At 53.3% G+C, this 22,894-nt stretch overlaps 1 protein-coding gene across 1 annotated transcript; it reads right to left on the minus strand.

Annotated features, from left to right (window-relative positions):
* Positions 1-6,335: 6,335 nt before the first annotated feature.
* Positions 6,336-8,185, minus strand: FOXD3 (forkhead box D3). The gene has a single exon (XM_063406916.1). It carries the CDS (start codon positions 8,038-8,040, stop codon positions 6,832-6,834), a length of 1,209 nt encoding a protein of 402 aa, XP_063262986.1. The 5' UTR covers positions 8,041-8,185; the 3' UTR covers positions 6,336-6,831.
* Between the last annotated feature and the right edge of the window lie 14,709 nt (positions 8,186-22,894).

Genomic DNA, 22,894 nt, shown 5'->3' on the forward strand with positions numbered 1-22,894 from the left:
TCTATAAACACTATAAATGTAGGATTGTGTAACACCAGAGATGGCTTTTCTTCCTTGATGTTCTTCCAGTTCAGGATGTGTTTCCCACTATCCCAACCATTTTTGGGTGCAAATTCTTTGGGCATCCTGGTCCCTCTTACACCTGCCATAATTTCAGCCCCTTGTGGTGTTGCCTCGTGTGGGATGGTGTGAGAGACTGAAAACTGAATTAAACAGATAAAGGTAAATATCACACCTGTCTGCCGGCTTGCCAAGGTGTTTGGAGCCATAATCCTGTGGAAATGGCAGATTATGACCATCAAATTTTACATCGTTTGCCTAATCTGATACACTCAATAATTTATATCCCTGCTAGGTCAAGTGGGTCCGTTTCAGGATTTTGCCAGGATGTCTGGAAATGACAAGCCTGTAGAACAAGGATAACCCTAGAAATTAATCAATTACAAACCAACTTAGAATTAATTACAAACCAACTTAGAATTACACCTGCTGAACCCACGGCTGCTGGAGCTGCTCTATGGCACTGGAACGCAAAGTGAATTCCCAGCCTGAGCCCGGGGGACAATCGCCGGGGCAGATTCCTGTTTCAGTACCTCTCTCCTTCCCTTCTGCTCTCCCCTCCAGGATTTTCCATGCCCGGAATTCCTCAGACAGCAAGGCCGGGGAGCGCTGATAACTCAGCTACCCTCGAGTCCCTGAAAAAAAAATTAAAAAAGAAAAAAAAAAGGACTTTTTGGATTTTTCCGTGGAGATTATTGCTAATTCTGTGCTGGAGCTGGGATGGACGTGCAGGAGCCCGCGGCCGCACATTCAAGTGCATTATTTCAATTAGCCGAGCGCTCTTTGTTGCAAGGTGAAATCATTCACTCCCCGGGAAAGCTTTTTTATTGAATGCTTTCTAAATACCCGCATCGGGCGCGTCGCCTGCAATCGAGTCTCTGTCACTTGTGTTTCTGCGGTGACTTTGAGCAGATCAATGGCTGGAAAAGGCATTCAGGACACATTGATACCGCGGGGTAGGAGACGGGCGGGCTTTGGCGCTCGGGAGTGAAGAGAAGCCGATAATGAGCGGATAAATGGCTTTTCTTAACCCTTGGCGCTCTCGGGAGCCTCCGCTGCCTCCTCTCCTCCGCCCCGGCTCTGCGGCTTCACGGCAGCCGAGCGGTGCCAAGGCAAAAACCCCGTGAATTCGGAGTGAAATGCGGCCAGAATAATGAGAAAGTCTTTCCTAGGGCGGGCCGGGGGGAAAAGAGCCTGCGGCCATAAAAAGTTCCAGCTCAGCCAGGATTTCGTTTCTGAGCGGAGCCGTAGAGCCGGAGCGAGCGGGGGAACAGTCTCTGGAGGGGTTTGCAATTGCAGATTCCCAATGTGCAGATTCCCAGATTATCCCGAGCCCGGGACATCGCCCGGGGTTTAGCGGGCACAGAGCCGGGCGCTGCGAGCCCCGCTGGGAGTCCCCAGGAGCCTCGGCTCCTTCGCATCCTCCTTTGGCGAGCAAAACCAGGAGTGAACGTGTCTGAAACCACTACCCGAGCCCGCAGGGAGCTGGATTCATCTTTATTTTCCCCCATGAAGTATTGGCACTTAATAAAGTAATTACAAATGATCGAGGGTTTGGGGTTTTCTCTTGAATCCTTGCGATTCTCTGGGCGCTGGGGAACACCGAGCTTCCCTCGTCCGACCCGGGGATCCCAGCCCGGGGGATGCTCCGCGTCCTCGGCAGAGCAGAGCGGGACACTCCATCCTTTCCGGGAGAGGAGAGGTTGGGCTGTGTCCGTGTGTCCCGGCTTTTCCCATTTCGCTGAAGCTCAAGAAAATCGGGATTTTATCGCACCTGGAGTTCAAGGGCGCTCCCTCTCACGTTTTGCCGCCTTAATAAAGTCGCGCGGTTCCCGCTTCTTCGGCTTGCTTACCAAATCCCGGATTAATAAAGTTTACTTAGTTATTTAAATAGATTAAATGTCACATTTAAAATGGAAGGGGAAGGTTCTACCTCCCTGACCTATTTTTCATTTCTGATTTAGAAAAAGGCAAGATTAGCATGGATATTGCATTTTCAAGGACCTCGCCACTATTAAATAGACTGTTAAGTGCATTTTATGGCTGAAGAGTCTGTTCCCAGTTCAGTCTGGAAGACGTGCTAAGTTCATCTCTACCTGCTACATTGAACATCCACTGACTAAAATACTTCCTGTGGATGTAATACCCATGCTCTGTATCTTCTAAGTACATAACGCTTAATGTTTTAGGACTGGTGACACGTAATTCGGTAAAAGCCCCCGGAACTGAAGGGTTTCTCTCCGGAAAGCTGTACCGGGGTGTTTGCCCGGTTGCGGAGGAGGAGGAGGCGCGGCGGCGGCAGGGGAGGCTGCGGGGATGGAGGACCCGGGTGCTCCCGGCTGCGGGCGGACGCTGGAGCGCATCATTCGCCGCCCCGGGGGAAGCCCGAGCCCGGCCTGTCCGCGGCCGCGGGGATGGGCAGCGCACTCTGAGCTCGCTGATTCCTCGGTCGCTGCCGCTTAACGCCAATGAAGTGCCCCGGCAATGGCCGGGCTGTTTTTCCGCCTCCCCGGAGCAGGTGGGGAAAGGCCCAGAGCGCACCTCGGACACGAGAAAGAGACAAAACTGCCCGAGGTGCCCCGAGAGACAAAATCCCATCGAATTTCCCCATCCCCCGGGGACTGCCCCCTGACCCGCACCCGCACGGGTGAGGAAAATCCCCATTTTCCCTAAAGAAATCCTCGCTCTCTCCCGGAGTGGGAGAGCCCCGAGGGCCCCGCGAAAGATGAGGAGGGGCGGCTCATCCCAAAGAGAAATGTTTGCGCTCCTTCGTGTGCGGCCAGGGCCGCTTCGGGCAGTGCTGGAGGTGCAGACGGTGCGGGTTAAATCCCCCGGTACCGCGGGCGCCGACCCGAGCCCGCAACCCCCGAGGAAGTCGGAGCCGTCCTCGAACGCTGCCCGTGTCCCGGAGGGGGCTGATGTCGCCGGTGGGTGATTTCCTCCCGCACCTCTCGGTGCCACAGACCGAGAGGGAAAGGACATCGCTCCCTGCGCCCCCCTGAGCGCCCCCGGCGCTGCCCCTTCCGCTAAACCCGGCCTCGGTTCTGCCCTCCCGCAGCTCCGGAGCGGGGTCTCCGGTCGCTGCCCCTCTCCGGGGACACTGCTGCGGCCACGCGGGTCCCGGCTGGGGACAGGCGGGGGGGATCCCCCGAACGCTGCGGCTCTTACTGAGATAAAAACACACGTTTATAAATAACCGCGAAAGGTCTTTCCCTGCCTTTTCCACCGCTCGCCGCAGCCTTTCAACACCCATTAGCCCGAAACTTTCAGCCCCGCTCTGTGCCCGGGAGAGACCAGGGATGCTATAAATAGGCGGCGTTGGGAGCCGGCAGCGCGGAGAGGGGGGAAAGGGGGGCGCAACTCCCGCGGCCGCGCAGCAAAACCGAGAGGGTTCCCGGGGAGCCCCGCATCGGCCGTGGAAACGGCCCTGATAAACCTCATCTCGTCCCTTTTCCAACCAGGGTGATGGTTTAGAGGATTAGGGCCAGATCCTATGGCCAGATCCAATTATAAATTCCTTCCCCCGGCGGAGGGAGCAGCGGGGCCGTAATCGGAATAAATAAGGAGCGGGGTCGGGGAGCGTGCAGGGGGTGGTGGTGCTGGGTAAACTCTCGGGGCTGCGGGAGGGTCATTTTCCCGGTGTTTCGGATCTAGTTACTTCCAACACACCCCAGGGACCGACGTGACACGACTTATACTAATGGGCATCTGTCACCGGCCGTGTCAAGTTTTGCCATATGCGGCGGACGAGTTTGTGGAAGGGAAAACGAGGGAAAGAACAAGGGAAAGAGTTTCTGCTGTCCGGCTGAGGGAACTTCGCCGGGATATGCTGCTCCCGGTCCGGCTGCGGGGGCCGCGCCCATTGCGCTGGGAGCAGGGAAAGCCGCTCCCGTCCTGGCTGCACACCCTCCCCTATTTGGGGACCGACTTTTGGCATCCCCTGGACCCCCGCTCCCGGCCGGTTGCTGTGCGGGACCCTCCGGAACGCCCCGTCCTGCCCCCCGCTGCCAGAGCGCGCCCGGGTCGGTGTCGTCCTGGGCGGCTGCGGGCGCCGGGGGTGCTCCCGATCCCCCGAATTGCTCCCGGATTCCCGGGGAACTCCCGGGGTTACTCCCGGCCCCAGGAGTGTTCCCGGCTCCGAGGGTGCTCCCGGCCCCGGGAGTGCTCCCCATCCCGCGGGCCGTGAGGCTGATCCCGGTCCCCGCGGATGCTCCGGGGGCTGTTCCCGGATCCGGGTGCTGGGAGGATGCTCCTGGTCCCGGGGGTGCTCCCGGCCCCGGGGGGGCGCGCCCGTTCCCCGCGGCTGCAGCGGGAGCTGCCGCGCCCCCCGCAGGCCCCGGTGCGCCACTGCAGCCCCGCCGCCACCGGAGCCTCCCTCCACCTGCCCGCACGGCCCCGCCGCCGCTCACGGCCCCGCGGCCTCGGCGGCTCCCGCGGGGAGCGGCAGCCGGATGGGGAGCTCATCCCGGGGTTCTTCCCCAGCCCCGCGCCTCCCCGGTGCTGCCCGGCCCCGGGAGCCGCCACCACCCCTTCCCCGGGAAAGGCTTCTCCTGCCGGCCGCCGTCCTCGGCCACGGAGAGGAAAGCGGGGCAGAGCAAGAGAGGCCGGAGGTTACGGAGGGAGAAGCGGTTCCCGGAGGGAGGCAGCGGGCAGGAAAGTTGCCGGTGCCGCCGCCGCCGGCGCGCAGATGCCGAGCCGAGGCATTGCTGCTATGTGGGGAAATATGAGCGAGTAATTTTATAAGTAACAAAGGCTGCGGAATGGAATGAGCCCCTGTTATCCGGTGTCCTCTGGAAGCCCTGGATCAGCAGCTTCTTGAGCCTCGCAGCGACTCCGGGCAGAGGCTCCTTTCTTTTTTCCCAGGGGATCGGCTAAATATAGCACCCCCCTGGATGGCACGAATCACCCACCATTTGCTGTTTGTGTAAAACCGATTAGCCAGACACAACTGTGAACCCGCCCGTTCCCCGAGCCCGCCGCATTCCGCCCCGCGGGGTTCCGCGGGGCCGTGGGTGCCCGTGCGGGGCCCCGCGTGTCCCCGCTCCCTCCAGGTCCTCCCTGTCCCCGGCAGATGATTAGCGAGTCCTTATTTATAAAGTTCAAACGATCTCATCACCGGGGCTACTCGGTTTATTTTAGTCCGTGTATGCGGAGGTATAAATATTTACTTAGGAAGAAATAATATTTACTGCTTACCAGGAAAGCAAGGACACTTTTATTTATATATTTATTTTAAATCCGCGGCTGCCAGAGGGTTGTTGGAGGGGGAATAAGCGCCTGGTTCAGCTCCTCCCGCGGCCGAGCCTGCCGCATCCCACATCCCGCTTGCGTTTTACGCCGCCGATTTTCCTAACAAAGACAACAAATTATTTGAGCGGAAAAGAAAAATCCACGACGGTTTTCCAAGGTGGAAAAATTCGACTTTGTAAGAGGGAGATCATCAAGCACCAAATACTGTCAGTGCACGGGAGACACCGAGACCTCACCAGACTCAAGCCCCCGATGCGCCGCTTTAAATATTATAACGCTGTATATTAATTCTTTTTTATTATTATTTTGACTGTCTATTTTAGCCTCGAAAATGCATATATGTATATATATAATATACGTATGTATGTATATTATTTTTAATTTTAGCAGCTGCCAATAAATCCGAGTTATTGGGAATTAACTGGGAAAGGCCGATCCCTTCCTGCGGGAAGAACCGCTGCTTTAACCCTGATAATTTCCCTGATCTAAACGAAAGATCCTCGCTCGAACATCGCTCGGCCACGGCCTGAATATTACTACATATATTTATTTTTTTCCCTCTAAAATAAATAGTAAACGTTGATTAAATCGACCGAACGTGTTTTATTTAAAATAATTTCCTTTATAATTAGCCCCGACCGCAGACCCAAAGCGTACCTATTCCGGCCGGGAATGCCGCAGCGCCGGGATGCAGTGTCGAAGTCAGGCCGAGAAAATTTAATATATTTAGGGAAGCATCAAGGCGCGCTCGCGGGGGTCTCGGATCTGCCGGGGAAGGTTGGATTTGGAGGGAATCAGGGTAATGATTCCCCGCGAACGAGCCGGGCCGGGCGCTGCCGCTCGGAGCACCCCGGACCGGGTGGAGGGACCGCGGGAACCCGCCCGCACCTCCACCGGCGGGACCCAAAGCCCCGCGGCACCGGAGAACCGGCGCGTCCCCAACCCCCGCGGCCGCGCAGCCCGTCCTGCGCGCCGGGGTCACAAAGACACCGCTCACACAGAGACGGGCAAAGCATTTTAAAAATTTATTTACAAAGTTGTGTACAACACGAAGGGATAACATTTAGAATACATATATTCATTCATATATAAACAGACTTCTATAATAGAATGACAGCGTTTTTCCTCCTTTTTTTTTCTCTCCAAAATTCTCTCTTTTTTTCCCCTGTTCGTTCGTTTAATATTTAAAATTTCCCCCACTTATTTCTTTTTTATACAATTTTTTCCCCCTCGTTTGTTCGTTTATTTCGGATAAAACCGCTCGGAGCGCCGGAACCTTCAAAAAAAGTGAAAGTTCGCAGCTCCTAATCGCGACCGTCATTTTCGCCTCTTTAGAAAAATAAAAACCCCGAAAGCAACGTCAGTGATTTTTGATACAAATATGTACAAGCGGCGGCGGCGGCGGCCGGTGCCCGCTGCTGCTCCGAGCCCGGGCGGCCGCGCAGCCCCGAGGGGGCGGCCGGAGCTCCCCGGGGCTCTGCCCGGGGCTCTGCCCGGAGCTCCCCGGGGCTCTGCCCGGGGCTACTGCGCCGGCCACTTGGCCTGCACGGCAGCGGCGGGGGCGGCGGGCTGCAGGAACTGGCCTGCGATGATGTTGGTAGGCACGCTGAGGATGGGCGCGATGGCCGCGGTGGTCCTGGCCAGCGCCAGCGGCTGGTGCGCCATCAGCGCCGACTGCACCGTGACCGGCGGCCGCAGGAAAGTCTGCGCGCTGGCGGCCGAGCTGGCGGCGGGCACGCCGATGATGTTCTCGATGCTGAAGGACGGGCGGCTGCTGGGCTCCGACTTGACGATGGAGCCGGCGGCGCCCAGGCTGTTGAGCTGCAGCTGCAGGCTGGGGCTGAGCTGGGAGTTGAAGGCTTTGCGGCTGAGCTCGCTGGACGGCAGCAGCGGCACGGCGGGCGGCAGCATGGGCCCCACCGGGGGGATGTAGGGGTACTGCAGCGCGGCCGCGGCCGCCGCGGGGTGCGTGTAGGCGCCGGGGTGCAGCCCGTAGGGGCGGCCGTAGGGTCCGGCCAGGCCGTAGGCGCCGAAGCCCTGCATCATGAGCGCCGTCTGGTCCCGCAGGTGCTCCTGCTGGTGCCGCTTGAAGCGCTTCCTGCGGCGGAGGAAGCTGCCGTTGTCGAACATGTCCTCGGACTGCGGGTCCAGCGTCCAGTAGTTGCCCTTGCCCGGGTTGCCGGGCTCCCGGGGGATCTTGACGAAGCAGTCGTTGAGGGAGAGGTTGTGGCGGATGCTGTTCTGCCAGGCGGGGAACTTCTCCCGGTAGTAGGGGAAGCGGTTGCTGATGAACTCGCAGATGCCGCTGAGCGTCAGCTTCTTCTGCGGGCTCTGCAGGATGGCCATGGTGATGAGGGCGATGTACGAGTAGGGCGGCTTCACCAGGCTGCTCTTGGGCTTGCTCTGCCCCGCTGCCCCGCCGCCGCCGCCGCCGCTCGCCCCCTCCTCGCCGCCCCCCTTGCCGCCCTCGGCCGCGCCGCCGGGGGCCGCCCCGGCCGGGCTCCCGCTGCCGCTGCTGCCGCTCTCCGCGCCCGCCTCCGCGGGCAGCGCCAGCTCCGCCGCCTCGTCCAGCGGCAGGCGCGGCAGGGCGGCGGGGCTGCCGGCCTCGCCCTCGCTGTCCTTGCCCGGCCCGTCGTCTCCTTCTCCCACCACGTCGATATCCACATCCTCGGCCGCCGGGACGGCGGGGCCGGACATGTCGCTGGCGCTGCCGCCGCCCGACAGGGTCATCCCCGCTCGGCGGACGGGGCGCGGCGGCGGCGGCGGAGGGGCCTCCCGCCCGCACCGGGCTCCCCCCGCGCCCCGCTCCCGCCGCTCCTCCGACCGGCCCCGGGGGCTACACCCGAGCGGCCCGGCTGCGCCCCGCGGCGCCGTCCCCGCGGGGCATGGGGCGGCCGCGCCCGCTGCTCTCCCGTCCGCGGGGCTGCCCCGGCCGCCCGGTCACCTCCCGCCGCCGGGCATCGGGGCTCAGGCGGCGCCGCCGGATCCCGCTCGCCGCGATGCGCGCCCGAGGGCGCCGCGCATGGGGCCGCTCCGCGGGCCGCCGCCGCTCCACCGCTCCGCTCCGCGGCCTCGCCGCGCACCGCTCCGCCGCCCTCCGCGCCGGCTGGGATTTTTTGGTCGCTTTTTTTTTTTCCCCTCTTCCCTCTTTCCTCCTCTGCTCCGGCTTTTTTTTTTTTTTGGCTGCTGTTTTTTCCCCCCCTCGGCGGAGGGAGGGGACGGAGGTGCCGGCGGCCGGGCGGGGCGGGGGCAGGAGGCCGGGGGTCGCGGGGCCTCGCTCGCCACTTTGGCAGCGCGGCGGTCCCGACTGCCTGATAGATTACTTTCCCGTTAAAGATATACTCGGAGGCGGCTCCACGTGACCGCCTGACGTCAGGCGCCCCGCCGTGAAGTCATGCAAAACTCGAGTTGTTTCATGGACTGTCAACAAAGAGCGGCGGCTCCGCTCCGCCCGCCCCGACGGGCCCCGACGGCACCGGCACCCTCCGCGCCCCGCCGCGGGGCTGCCGCACCTGGGCTCGCCGCTGCCGCTCCCGGTGCGCCCCGAGCGCTCGGCAGCGCAGGCTCGGCGGATGCGCCGCCGAGAGAGCGTTTAAAAGCACCAAGTTTGGGCTTGGAAACCACTTTTCCGTGGGTTTCTATTTTTTTTTTCTTTTAATTTTTTTTTTCTGGCGGCGGCAGCAGCACCAGCTGGGAACGGAAGATCAGAGAATAGCTATCGATTAATCTATTAGGTTAGTTGCAGGGAGAAATAAAAAAGACGTAAAATAACAAAGGGAAACTATAAATAAAGAACCTTTTAGCCGGTTATATTTTTTTTTTCTCTCTTTTCTTTTTCTTTGCTTTTTTCTTTTTTTCTTTTTTTCTTTTTTTCTTTTTTTCTTTTTTTCTTTTTTTCTTTTTTTTTTTCTTTCCAGAGGTGTTAACGACTTAATCATTGCGGGCCTTAGCATATGAAAAAGTAGGAAATGAGGGAGTGTGTGTGAATGTGAGGACCGTATTGCCGCGGCCCCAGGTAAGCCCCGGCCCGGGGAAAGGCGCCCGGCGGGGCGGGAGGGGGCCCGGCCGCCCACCCCTGCCCGGTGCGGAACCCCCCGCCCGGGCCCTCGGCCGCGGGTGGCTCCCGGGGTTTGGCTTTTTAATCCGTCCCGCCGAGCCCTTTTGCTCCCGTCCTTCCCGCACGTGTTGTCCGATTTCGGTAAATACAATTAAATTAGGAAAACGCCCCAGGAGCCAACGATTTCCTCCGAGCGGCGCTGGTTTAGGGGAAGCGATTCCCCTCCCGTTCCCCAAACCCATCGGCGCTCGGAAGGGTCGCTGTCCCGGCCTCTGGCAGAGCCTCTGCCGGGCCCGGCCCCGCGGGGAGGATGGGGGGAACATGGGGGGACCTTCCCGGGGGGCGCGGAGCCGCTTTCCCCCCGCGCTCCGTTCTTCCGCGGCTCCCGCAGGGTGTCCGCGGCCCGTGACCTCCGCGCCCGCGCAGCGCCCGCGGAGCCACAGAGCCACACTCACACACACGCACCCGCCTCGCCTGGCACCCGCAGCTCTCCCAGGGAAAAAAAATAAATTAAAAAAAGGAGGAAAAACCCCAACTCCGCAGCCCCCTGTTCCATTTGTTGCGCTTTTCTTGGGCACAATAAAAGTCAAATTAATTGATTCGTACTATTAATTATGGTGCTTAGCGTGAAAAGGAACGTTTCCCCTCGATTAGGGCTCCATTGTGCTAATCCCGTGTTCAGTCACGGCCGCCGGCTGAGCGGGGCCGCCCCGCTCCGCGCCCCTCCGCGCCCCTCCGCGGGCGCTGCTGCCGCTGCTGGGCCTTCCCTGCTCGGCTTTAGGGCAGAGTTTCCAACCCCATCCCGTCGGAAAGTATTTAAAAGCCCACCCCGGAGGAGAAAAGCTTTCCTAAAATCAGGAAAGTTTCCCCCAAATAACCCCGGGAGCCCCCGAAGCCAGGGAAGTTCAAGGGCTGAAGGTGAGCGGGAGCAGGAGCTGCGCCCTGCGAAGCGATAAAACAATTAAAGCAGCTCCTGCGGAGGTGGAAACCCACGATAATGACACGGCCAGAAATAGAAAGTGGGCGCCCATATAGACAGATAGATTTAGCAACAGGAGAAAAACAAACTGTATCGTCCGGATCGATACGGAGTCAAATAGAGACACGGCAGCTCAACGGGAAAAGGGAGGATGGAATAAGTTATGATAGAGAGGGAGAAATTAATTACAACTCAATTTGATTCTAATATGGGAAAGCAAGATCCTGGCTGCTAAGCGAGTTAAAAATAAATCCGGAGGCTGAGCCTCGGGGGTGGGGGGGCTTGTGGAGGAAAGACAGGGCTGGGGCAATTTCTGCTTCTGTAATCGTTTTAAAGGAAGGAGAAACCAAAGGTGTCCCCTTTCAGCTCCTTAAGCCTATTACTTTCACTAATGAGTTATATAAATCGTTGACCTGACCTGGATTAAACCAGCATTGTCGTTTAGTACAAACGTGCGGGGGTAAAGGGGCTCGCAGGAAAGGGGCTGCGGGCGAGAAACCCCTGTAAAATAAACACATCCAAGGGAGGGGACACGACAGGGACGCACGGACATCCCCCGACCACTAGGACCGGGGTCGGGGCCGAAACGGGACGAACGGTGGGGCCTGGACCCCCCTTCAGCCGGGCTTTCCGCTGAAGATGTAGATTATTAAATATATCTAATTTCCCCCTCTATTTTTAGGCCTCTATTTGCACGTGTTTTGTTTCTTTTTTTCTTTTTCTTTCTTTCTTATTTTTTTCTTTCATTCTTTTTTTTTTTTACTTGTAATAAATCGCCAGTAAAGCAGGTAGACCTCAGTGTAAAACGAAATTGGTCATGTTTCCAAAACGGTTTCGGATTTATTTGTATTGGAAATGTATAAACATCCATTCTGTAAAAGGCAACACGTTTAATTAACGATGAGAGAGCAGTTAGGGGCAGAAAGCTAGTAAAATTGTGTGATAAATTTATGGCATTGTTAGCGTGCTTTTAATTATGGCTATTATGTTAATTATTTCACATTAGCATGGAGTTATCAGCAGCATGTCAGATTTAATCAAAACGAGCCTTTCTCTCGAAAACTGTGCTTTTCATTCGCCGCGAGGAGAACGGGGGGTCCCGAGCCGAAGCCGCTTCCCCCCTTCTTTATTTATTTAAAAATAAATAAATGAAGGCTTTTAAAAAGAGACTTCCCAATGAAAAGAGTGGCTGGACGTGATCCGGGCTGGTGCAGGCGGCAGATCCCTTTAGGCTACAGCGAGCAGCGCAGGGAGGCTGAGGAGAGAAGCGTCGCTCTTGTTTTTTAGGAATTCACCATTTTCACCCCCTCCGGAGAAGGCATTTTATCATTTTGGATCATTCTGTCAAACAATATGATGTTGCTCATTTTTATCTGTCCCGTTTTACAAAGCCCCCGTTCACACTGCCGGCCAGGACAACGCGCCTCGGTACAAAAGAATAAAAGAGACAAGCCGGGAGGATATGGGATCGCTGCGTGGATCAAAAAGGAGGAAAGAGGAGGAGGTGTGTGCGAGTGTGAGTGCGTGTGTGAGTGCGTGTGTGTGTGTGTTCGCGGGGGGCTCGCAGCGGCCCGGGGCCGGCTCCGTGCCCGGCGCTGCCCCGCAGCTCCGCGGCCGCGGCTCCCGCACCCCCGGGGCCGCCCCCAGCCCGGGCCACCGCTTCCCCAAAGGAGCTCCCGTGCAGAGAAAAAAGAACTCAACATCGAAAAATAACAAAGAGAAATTAAAACCCCGCCCGTGTGCCGGCAGCCGGCAGCGAGGCGGGCGGAGGAGTTTTGGGGGGCTCCGTCCGCGCCGAGGTGCGGAGCGGCCCCCGCCGCGCCGGCGGCTCCGCGTCCGCGGAGAGCCGCGGCCGCCGCTCCGCGCAGCCCCGCGCAGCCAGCCCGGCTCTGCCCGCGCCCCCTCCTCCGGCCGGCCCCGCTCCCCCTTCCCCACGGGAGCGGGGGGCTGCGACCACGGCAGCTGCTGGCTTATTTTTAGAGCATTTCCATTCCTCCGGTTAATTTTAGATCGATCCATTATTTAGCCCCAGTTCGCCTTTAGGGAAACCCAAGCTGGGGGCGGCCGGCGCTCCGCGGCCGCGGGACTTTCCCCCGTGCGAGGTCCGCGGCCGCGCAGGGAAGGCAACTTTGGGGATCCCCCCTGCCACCCCCGGCGCCGCCCGAGGGCCGGGGGGCCGCGCCCCGCGGATCCTGCGCCTCCCCCGGCTGGCCCGCGTGTCCCCGCGCTGTTTGCGCGCTGCCTTTCCCGCTGAGCCGGGGTTTCTCCAGGCGCGGGTTTCCCTCGTTCTGCAGCCTTTCCCCTTCGGGAGACACCCCCAAACACACGCACGCCCCCCCTCCCCGCCCCTCCCAGCTGGGCCGAGGTGCCGGGGCTGCCCCGCGGGCCCGGCCCCGCTCCCCGCCCGGCCCCGCGGGACCGCGGGGAGGCACGGACGCCCCGTCCGGCCCCTCGGAGGGATGCGGGGGTACGTGCGGTTCATACGCGGGGATTTCAACCCCGCACATGCTCCCCCCGGGCAGCCCCCGCCGCCGGGACCGGGGGGCGGCTCAGCCCCGCGCCGTGTCCATCCTCCCACCGCCCCTGCGGTTTCACCCGGAGCTTCTCCCTGCTCCGGATCTAAACACCAGCCCAAGGCCGTGTTTGTGCAGAACCGCGAGTCGCCTTGAATTTGGGATTTGTTTTCCTGAAGGCGCGTCCTGGCGCTGGGCATTACCTCCCCTGTCCCTTCCCTCCCCTGGGGGCTGGCAGGGTGCAGGTGGAGGGGCACCCAGAGGTGCTGGCTCAGCTCGGCTCGCAGGGAGGCATCCCCGACTCGGACACAGGCAGGAAAACATCCCGGGCAGAGGGCAAAACCTGGCAGCAGCGCTCAGGTGTCCCAAGGTATCCTCTTGGGATCCACAAAATAAAATCGAAAGGGTCAGAAGAGTGGAGCCTGGTACAGGGTAGAGATTTGGGGGCTTTACAAAGCAAGGAGAGAGCAAAATTAATCAAATGAGTTAAAATACAGAATTATTTTTAGGCAAATGAGGCTATGTGAGCAGAGGAGCTCTGCCGCCTTTTGGGCAAGAGGGCTGCAAAGTTAGCTGAGACTTGGTTTGGAAAACAAAAAGCTAAAAACACCCAAACATTTGGCAGTCATTCAATCAAAAATTCGTTTGTTCTTCAGATTCTCATTTTGCAAATCCCCACTCTAAACAAATGGATATTTATCCCCAGTTTTGGCTGCAAGCACCTGCACCCACTCTGCAGTCCCACACAGCCCTGGCATCCAGCAGTGCTGATTCCTGGAAGGGGCCTGCTCATGTCCCCTGCCATCTCCAAAAAATGGCTAAAACTCATGCCCTAAACACCCTGTCACCTCCCTGCCCCTGTGAGGCATAATAAATACACAGGGGCAAAAATCAGAGGCCAAAGAAAAATCCTTTCAGTGGGATTGATTTGAATTGGTGGAGGGAAGGGAGGGGTGGGAAGGGGTGACCCTGGCCGGGTGCTGTGGGGGAGGCACAGGCAGCCCCCAGCCCTGCTCCATGCCCAGCAGCAATATCGGGGTGAGGCACCCCCAGCTCATCCCCGAGGGAATGGATGTGCTTAGGCCACTCTTGCTCCTGCAGAACCTGGGGATTCCTCCATTTACGGATGGAGAGGGCACCCTGGATAGGCTCAGGGGAGAAGATTTTATGTGAAAATGAGGGAATTCCATGTGAAAATGCCCTTATTCATCTGAACAAATCAACACACACAATATTTTTTCCTTCACGTCTGTGTGGCCCAAAGGGATGGTGCCAGTGGTGCCAGTTTGGCAGCAGATACGGGAAAATGCCTTCAAAAGGGAGGATGCAACACGAAAAGAAGGGACTGGACTCGGAATGAGGATCCACAGAGAGGCAGCAGTGGCAGCTCCTCTCACACCACTGCCCTGTGTGTTTCTACACCGAGGTGTGAGGAAGGCACAGCAGGCTTGTTTTCTCAGCTATCCCCTTGGCCAGCGAGATGCAAATGAAGACGCTAAGAGGATTTCCAGGGCTGTGAGGAAATCCCTTTGCTGAAAACAGGGAGCTCTCCTTGGGCTGGCCCAGTCCTCCTCACAGTCTTAACTCACAGATGCTCCCGTGAGATTTCCCACATCGTGAGATCCACAAACTGATTCCTTTTACTCCTCAGCACAGCCAGGACATTGATGGGAGCCAGCTCCCCCTCCACAGTGCTCCCCTGCTTCCCAGGGCTTCATCTGTTTGTTTTCAGCAGGATAGTTTTGTGAGCCGCCCCTCTGGCTCGTGTACAGCACCCCTGATTCCCTTTATTAAGCACGGCAAGACAAGCGGTGAGTTATGGCAGTTGTTAATAAAATTACTCTGCTAATATTTTTCCCCAACACGTGGAATATTATTGATGGATCAGGGATGGGGCCCATGCATCACCCCAGCTCCACGTGCACCATCCAAATGGGGCCTTGGTGGAGCGTAAGTGGTGCACAGGCCTTTTATGGGCCTTCTGCAGAACGGTGAATTTTACCCAAAATGCAGGTTAAAACCCATGTTAGGTATTAATGTAATCAGGTCCATAATCTCTCCATCAAAAACTCCCCGAGCACCTCTTCACCTGCTAAACCAGGTAGCTCCTTGTCTGGGGAGTGCTGTAACACATTCTGGGGGACTTCTTGCTTGTTTTTGCTAAAGAAAATATTCATTGCTAAGCCCCTGCCAGTCCTGGCTTAGGGCAGAGCATGGGCAGTCACCAAAGGGCCATCCTCACCTGCCACTCCAATATTTTCCTCCTCTACCTTCAAACACAGAATTAAATGATCACAATATTTCTGAAAACTTATTTATGAAAACTTGGTGACCTCCACAAACTTCTTGGAAACAGAAGTGCCAGCTTCAAGAAAGAAAAAAATCCTGCTTTATTTTTTCCCCCCAAAATCTATTTTTTAAGACCAGAAATTATCTACTTTTAATTTTTCTGGGGCAACCCACTTCCAGGAGAGCTGCACCTCCCTTCCCCTGCAAAGCTTCATCAGCTTCATTCATCAGGGCATTTCTGCAAATTCCATTTAGATCCTTCACCCTATTAGAGGTATTTTATTAAACATTTTATTAAAGTGTTTTAATGCCTTCCAGGGCATGTTGTAAAACCCTACTGATTTCAGAAGCTTCTGGATGAGCTTTTCCAGCACTTCCACGTTGAGAGCACACATTGGCAGCTTAGCTCCTCTCTAGGACAGGACAGGTAAAACCAGAGAGGGTTTTAACTTTGACCAAAATCATTAAAGGCTGGTATTTCCAATTGAAAGTGGATGATGTGAAGAATAAGTATTTATTCTCTAAAACACATCATCATTATTATTTTTTGTTGGATTTCCTTCTTTTGCCCAGGTAAGAGGAATTCCAGCTAAGGAGGTGGTGAAACATGTTGAGATGGTCAGGCAATATTTGCAGCCTGTAAATAAAGTTTATTTAGAGAGTCTTGTTAAAATATTCCATGATAGAAGAGTTCAACAGGCATTTTAAAATGGATTCTGAGCAACTGGGCAGAGAGAAAATATGTCTGTGGGACCATGAAACATTTATCTGTCCAGAAGGAGACACGGAAAAAAAAACCCAGGAATGATCTATCATAAGGGAGGAAATCTGCACCTCAGCATTTGCCAAAATGTCTTAATTGCTTTGTAAACTCATCTAAATAAATAAAACGTGGAGGGCTGTCTGAGCTCTCTGCTAAGGAGCAGTGAGCATTGCCTGGGGATGAAAGTCTTAATCCTGCCCAGGGCTGGGCTTGTTCCCAGTTTGGGGCTGCCTGCTCCTGGTGCAGGAGGTCAGGACGCTGTCACAGGGCTTGGGCAGCTCCTGGAGGTGGGGAGGGATCCCTGCCCCAGCCCTTGCCCACGGACAGGGGACACTCAGGTGTCTTTTAGTTCTCCTGGAAACTCACACCCCTTGTGGCTCCTCTTTATTTGGTTTTTTTTACTGCTCCTTGCATTTTTCCTGGTGAAAATGGCTCCGTGATACTCACGGATAATTCACTTTGAGGGCTTGCACACCACGGTTGTCAGAGGGCTCCTTCTGCCTCCTTGGTTTTATTTAAAACTTTCCAATTTGTGGCTTTCCTCCTCAAAACCCAGATGAGATCCTTGCTCAGGGCACATTCTCATGGTTCTTGTGACAAAGGTGATTGTCCCCCTCTTCTCCTCTGTGGTGAGACCCCACCTCCAGCCCTGGTCCCATCAGGATGTGCAGGATAAATTCCAGATGAGGCTGGGAAGTTTCTCCAGGGCTGGAGCCCCTCTGGAGCCAGGCTGGGAGAGCTGGGGGTGCTCACCTGGAGAAGGGGAGGCTCCAGGGAGAGCTCAGAACCCCTGGCAGTGCCTAAAGGTGCATAGCATTTAAACCATCTAAATTAACGAGACTTAAATATGTGCTTCAGGTTAACAATATTCTAACGCTGAAGCAGAGCTTCATTTTCCACACAGGTCTTGTTCAAATTTGTAAGGTAAATTTTCATCTTCAGATATATGAAATATCTTCCTTCCTGCCTTTCTCCTGATAGATTTTACTCTTTATTTTCATTTCTTAGTGAACCTGGAGCTGGAGCAATGGTCATTCCCGTACTGAAACTGCAGCAGAGGCAGCTCCTGAGTGACTTCAGGCTGGAAATGGGGCTGGTGGGTGTTTGGCAAATGCTGCTCATGGAAAGAGGATGACCAGAGGAGACTCATGGCTGACACTGTCACACTATCCTGCTGCTCTGGCTTTTATTAATTAATTAATTTGGCTTCTAATAACCAACAGCCCAGTCCTGCACTCCTTTCACATGCAAAAAAGGGCATTTTCTTATAAAGTTGTGCTGGATCCTGAACAACTTCACTCATGGCATTGCTCCCATTGCAGGATTTATTTGCAGGAGCTTTTCCCTGAGTTGGTAAGGATTTTTCAGGCTGTCATTCTGGGAAGGCCATATGTCCAGCATAGCTATGGCTAACATGTCCTGCATGATTTACATGTTTCTTATGTGTGTGAAATGTAATATACTTGTATGTTTTGGAGTCATGTATTTAGATATGATCTCACGTAAGTCTGGCAGATAAATATGTTCATCTCATATAGCACTGACATACTTATTTTCACTTAGGACTGCTTTTATTCAAGGACTTCTTTCTGGGCTTGGTAGGGTCAAGCAGCCTTGCTGTTGGCTCAGCTGGATCATTATTAGGTCCAAATTTTCCCTTCAAATTTCAGTCATCTGAAATAAAACCACGTAGGCAACGTAACCACTGTGTTTAAGTTAAATATTAATGTTAGATACAGATCCGGTGGTGGAAAGATTGATGCCTGTCTGTATAGGATTTGCTAATTGCTGGGAACAGGAGTGAAGTTTTATTTTCTGTCTGCTCACGACACTTCAGTGACCGATCTCTGGGGTTTTATTCCTTTGAAGAACGAGGTGGAACAGGCTCAACTGCAGCTCCTGCCCAGGTGAACGGAACCTGCCTTCAAAAACAACTTTGTGCAGCTTGCTGCCAGAATTACCTGGACAGAAATCTCCTTAAATTCCTGGGTTTTTTTTTTACATCTGATTTCCTGAAGCTGAGTAAGAAGGGGGAGGAAGAGGAGTGTCCCGATTCTGAGGAAGGTACGAATCTGAAAATGGAGAACTTAAAAAAAAAAAAAACAAAACAAACCAAGAGGAGAAATTAATTAAATAAATGCTAATATAGAAGTAAAAAACCCCACTGCCTGACAGGAGAGCAGCATTTTAATGGCATAACTCGTGAATAATCCTGCTGAAAGGTCTCTGTGCTCGCTGCCCTTTGGTACCTGACTGTGCTGCTATCCTGCAATGTTTGTTCCTGGTTTCTTCTGCTAAAGTTTATAAAGCCAACTTTAAAAAAAAAAGGGGGAGTGTTCCCATAATTATCCCCTCACCAATCTAGTGCAGTAAATTACCCCCCAGCCCCGTGCCTTGGTGCTTAACACGGACCAGATGAGAGAGCTTCATATTTAGTTTAATAAACTGTAATTTCTGACAAAGGTAACTGTCACCTTCTGTTTCATTCTGCACGTTTATTTTTCAAGCACCAGAGCTGACCTCCGAACTCAATCTGCACTTGCCTATTGATGCATAAATATCTGTAATATCACAGTAAATTAAATTCAGTTTTAAAGGGTTTCTATTTAACAATCTGTCAGAACTTTCACAGCGTTTGATTTCTAGTTTCCTCTGTCCACTGACAGGTTTATCTCGGTATGGCTTGATTAATGAAACCTTTTATTTGCAGTAAGCACACCTATTATTACCATAATCTCTTAATGCTTGCTTAGACAACATTGTACTCTGACAGCAGGGCTCCAAAAACTTCCAGCCCCTTCCAGCTCCTCGGCAGAACAAGCAGGATTTGGGGTTGGAGAGGGGATGGCACTGTCCTGCCCTCCACTCTTGGGGGTGTTTGCAAAATCAAGCAGTTTCCCAGTTTAGCAGGTTTGGAAATGTTATTTTCATGGAATAAATGGGCCTTAATAGAAAGTGTTTTCACCTAAGATTAATGAACCCACATTTAATTTTGATTTGTGTTTCCTAGGGAGGAGAGGGATGTTCTCAAGATGAGTTCTTATGGGTGATTTGTTGAATTTAGGGAAATACACTATGGCATAGCCTGGAGAAGTTTGGATAGGTTTGGATAGCAGAGTTGTTGACTCCAGTTCCTGGTTTTCTTAGGAAAACCCTGGGAAAATCCCTTCATCTCTCTGTGCTGCAATCCCATCTCACTGATGGTTGTGGGTAATGGAATAAATAGAATTACACCACACGAGGGGCAGAGTAAAACTGCTCCAGATGAGAGACAGGCCAAAATATTCCAAATTTCTTTCCTTACTGCACAGAAGGAAGGGGAATTCCTGACCCCCCACACTTCCAGCATGCAGAGTTGCTGCTGTGGCTGAGGAGGGCTCTGCAGCAGGGACTTGGATGAAGGATGAGGTGCTTTGGTACCCTCAGCAAGACAGAACGAGGAAGGAACCAGCAAGTCACACCCCTGGACTAGGAAAAGATGTGATTTTCATCCCTGAGAGAGCTTTAAGTTTAGATAAACTAAGGAGAGCTGCAAATTTCCCTGGGTCCCTGAGGATTTTCTCTTTACAGGTGAGGATGAACTTGCAGCCCTACGGAGAGCAAAGGGAGTTCTGACACCAAATTCATCATGGCCATGGTTCATGGGGAGTCTGATTCCCTTCTTATTCTTGTTTACAGCTGGGTTTGGGCTTTTTCCAAACTGCTCCTCACTGGGAATTCTTTGTTGTAAGCTGATTGTCAGACTCTCTCAGATTCTGAAAATAAAGACCCTGACTCCCAATCTCAGCACCTAAAATGAGAGTGAATAATTTAGGAGGGCTCTGACATTTGGGTTGTCTCCAATTTTCAGGGACAGCCTTTGCTTTTAGTTCTCCAGGATGTTGAAATCCTCATCCCTCTGGAATCAGGGACGAAGTTGCCAGCAAAGATTTGATTGCTTACACACCAACACAAGGATTACATGCGGAAAATGTCACTCCAGTCACAAGTCTCTCTTGTGCAGAAATATTGAGGATTTCCATGTCAGCGCTATTAAAAAGGAGAATAATTCTGAAGGTGATTTGTGCACTTGTTTCTTCAGGATGAAAACATCACAAGAGGTTTATTGCATTAAGATGTTAATCAGCATCAGGAAACACATTCTCAGTTCTGCAGTAAGACCCAGAGAGGCACTGACACTGCTCAATAAACAGCTCAAAATGAGGATTATATTTGTCTGTACAAAAGCACACGCCACACTCTGCATGTACAGACCTGATCTCAGAATATTTTCATGGTATAAAAACTTGGGGAGACCCATTAAAAGCAAATTGTATATTTTCAATCAATAAATGAATATGGCTCGATGGCCCTGCACCCAGTGTGTGTTTGTGCAGCTCCAGGAGTGACTCTTCCAGTACACAAATGCCTGTCATAAAAATGTTTATTTGCTCAGAAGTACAGATTCTGCTCCTGCATCCCTGTTCTGGAATTATTATAATTCTCCAGCACGTTTCAGACTTTTTTGGGTTGTTTCACACTCTGCTTTTTAACCTTCAACAACAAATATTGTTGTATCATGAAGACAGCAAATCCAAACAATTACATATGTAGTCCAAAGGCATACACAAGAAAATCAATATTTGACATCTTTGCAACTCCCTCCTTGGAGCAGCGCTCAATAGCTCTTATTCATTATACACTTATATCTCTTTCAGATTCGCCTTTGTCACCAGAAACCCATTTTTTTTTCTCCTTTGACTTCCACATAACTTCTTTGCCCTGTACTTTTACAGATGCCTTCTGGCTATAAATACTAATGAAATCTCTTTGCTTAATTCAATTTTGCTGGTACACTTACAGTTATGACCTAACTTTCCCACGAGAGAGACTGATTGAACATTCCAATACCTTATGGATGGGAGCAAACACTCCACAGAACTGGACTGACAATTTCCATAATTATAGAATTCACAGCCTAATGACCTTAAAAAACAATAAAAAGATCTCTTGTTAATTCCATTTCTGTTACTGACATTCAAGATATTTCATTTTTCACAGGACAACAAATTTACTTTTTATTTTCGAAAGAGCAGTCTATCCTTTTACCCTAGATTAAATTTTCTGAATATTGAAGGATTTCATTGAATATTTAGCATTTCTTTGTCTTTTAAAAGTTAGAATATTTATGATCCTTAGAATGCTCCTGACTGATTTATAGCAATCAATTATAAGAGTGCGTTTTGAAATAGCCCTTTTAAAAATGAAGAATAGAATAATTAAAAAGATCAGAAGTCCTCCCTTGCATATAATTATTTCATTATTTCATTACAGTGCAGAAATTGTTTTTGCTGACTGCGAACAATTTTAATTGAGCAAAAGCTGTATTAATATACGATAGCAAGCAGTTCTTCCTAAGAAATAAGAGCGCTAATTGCCTAAATTTTTATTCAGCACAGTGAGCCTTAAAAGCCACATTGTAATATAAACCTAATCGCTGGCTACAGCGGATCCTTTTGCCGTGGTGGAGACATTCCCAGAGCACAGCCTTGCTGTGCAGTTAATTTATGCCTTCAACAGGTTTATCTCTGCATGAAATATTTGTTTGGGTGCTGATTTGTGGCAGGCTGAGAGCAGAGAGCTCCGTGCCTGCCCAGGCAGGGCACCCCCGGCCACTTTGTCCCCACGTTTTGCTGGGGACACCACCACGGTGGTGCCTACATTGCTTTGGCTCCTCATTTCCCATCTGATTCCCCTCTCCAGCTGCTCCAGGGTTTCCATCTGAGCAATGGGGAGGAAGAGAAACACCAGCAGAGAGAAATTAAGAGTGGGAGCCTGACTTTTGGTGTCTCGAATCGCCATGAGAGAGAGGTTTCCTCTCACTGGAAGGACTTGGGGAGCTTGAGCTGTTGCTGGAAGCTCTCTACCCACCCTGGGTATCCCTGCTTTTCCAAGGAGAAGGAGGTGGTGTTGGCAGCAGACTGGGATTTGGGTAGTCCTGCTTTGGCCAGGAGACCTCTTCTCATTCTGCTCTGTGTTGGAAATATTCATCATCACTGGTGCCACCTCATTTCAGGGGCCTGGTCCATCTCTGCCAGCTGCTGAACTTCAGCCCTGTGCTGGCTGGGCTGGAACTCCTCTGGCCCGTGAGATGTGACAAATTGCTGTCAGCTTTGCAAACACACACCAGCACCGTGGCCACGATGGTCATTCCTGGTGCTTCCACAAGGGACTTGCAGAAGGGTGGGATTGGGCTGTCCCCAGTAATGGGGCACTGACAGGGGCTCTATAGGGGCATGGCTATAGGGGCAAGGGCACCCAGCAGCTGTTTTGTGATCCCAAACCCTCCCCTCCCTCTGGGATGCAATATCCCTGTGTGCCAGGCACAGGCAAGCAGTTCTTACGTTCAGCTCCCAAGCAGAGCTCAACACCCTCGCTGATACAGACCAAGAAACTCTGGTGAGGTTGGCTCAGAGTCCTTTAACTTCATCAGAGACAGTTTTTTGGAAGGAAGCAAAGTCTTTTTAATAAATAATAACCCCTTAGCCAGCGTGGTGCTGGCAGATGGCTCATGATGGCTTCTGCCTAAGGAATCCAAGCTCGACAAGAGGAGTCTGCAAGCCCATGTCAGAGGCAGTGCAGTGCCTGGAAGTGCAGACACGGAGTTATCAGGAGATAATCGCTGCAGGGGAGATCTGGAGTTTGTCTGATGTCCAAGTTTCTCCTGTCACGGCATAGTTGCTTCCGGGGTGCTGGGGGAAGTCGCCAGTGGGGCTGCTGGTGGTTTGTGAATGAGGCTCTTTGTCAGTGCTCAGCTCTGACCCCCCTCCTCTCAAAGCCTGGCTGAAGCCCATTCAAAGAAGCAAAGTGGAAATGAAAGATAAAATTCTGGTCCCATGCAGCAGCATTAATACAGCATCTGAATGGGAGAGAAAAGATTTATAATTACCTCCGAGTGAGGCTGGAATTTTCCTCCTGAGCTTGCTGCTTTCCAGTCCCACTGT

The sequence above is a fragment of the Prinia subflava genome, chromosome 10, assembly GCF_021018805.1.
Source record: "Prinia subflava isolate CZ2003 ecotype Zambia chromosome 10, Cam_Psub_1.2, whole genome shotgun sequence".
Lineage (NCBI taxonomy): Eukaryota > Metazoa > Chordata > Aves > Passeriformes > Cisticolidae > Prinia > Prinia subflava.

Excerpts from the sequence above, each read along its gene's own strand:
- FOXD3 (XM_063406916.1), bottom strand. The coding sequence starts at position 8,040 with ATGACCCTGTCGGGCGGCGGCAGCGCCAGCGACATGTCCGGCCCCGCC.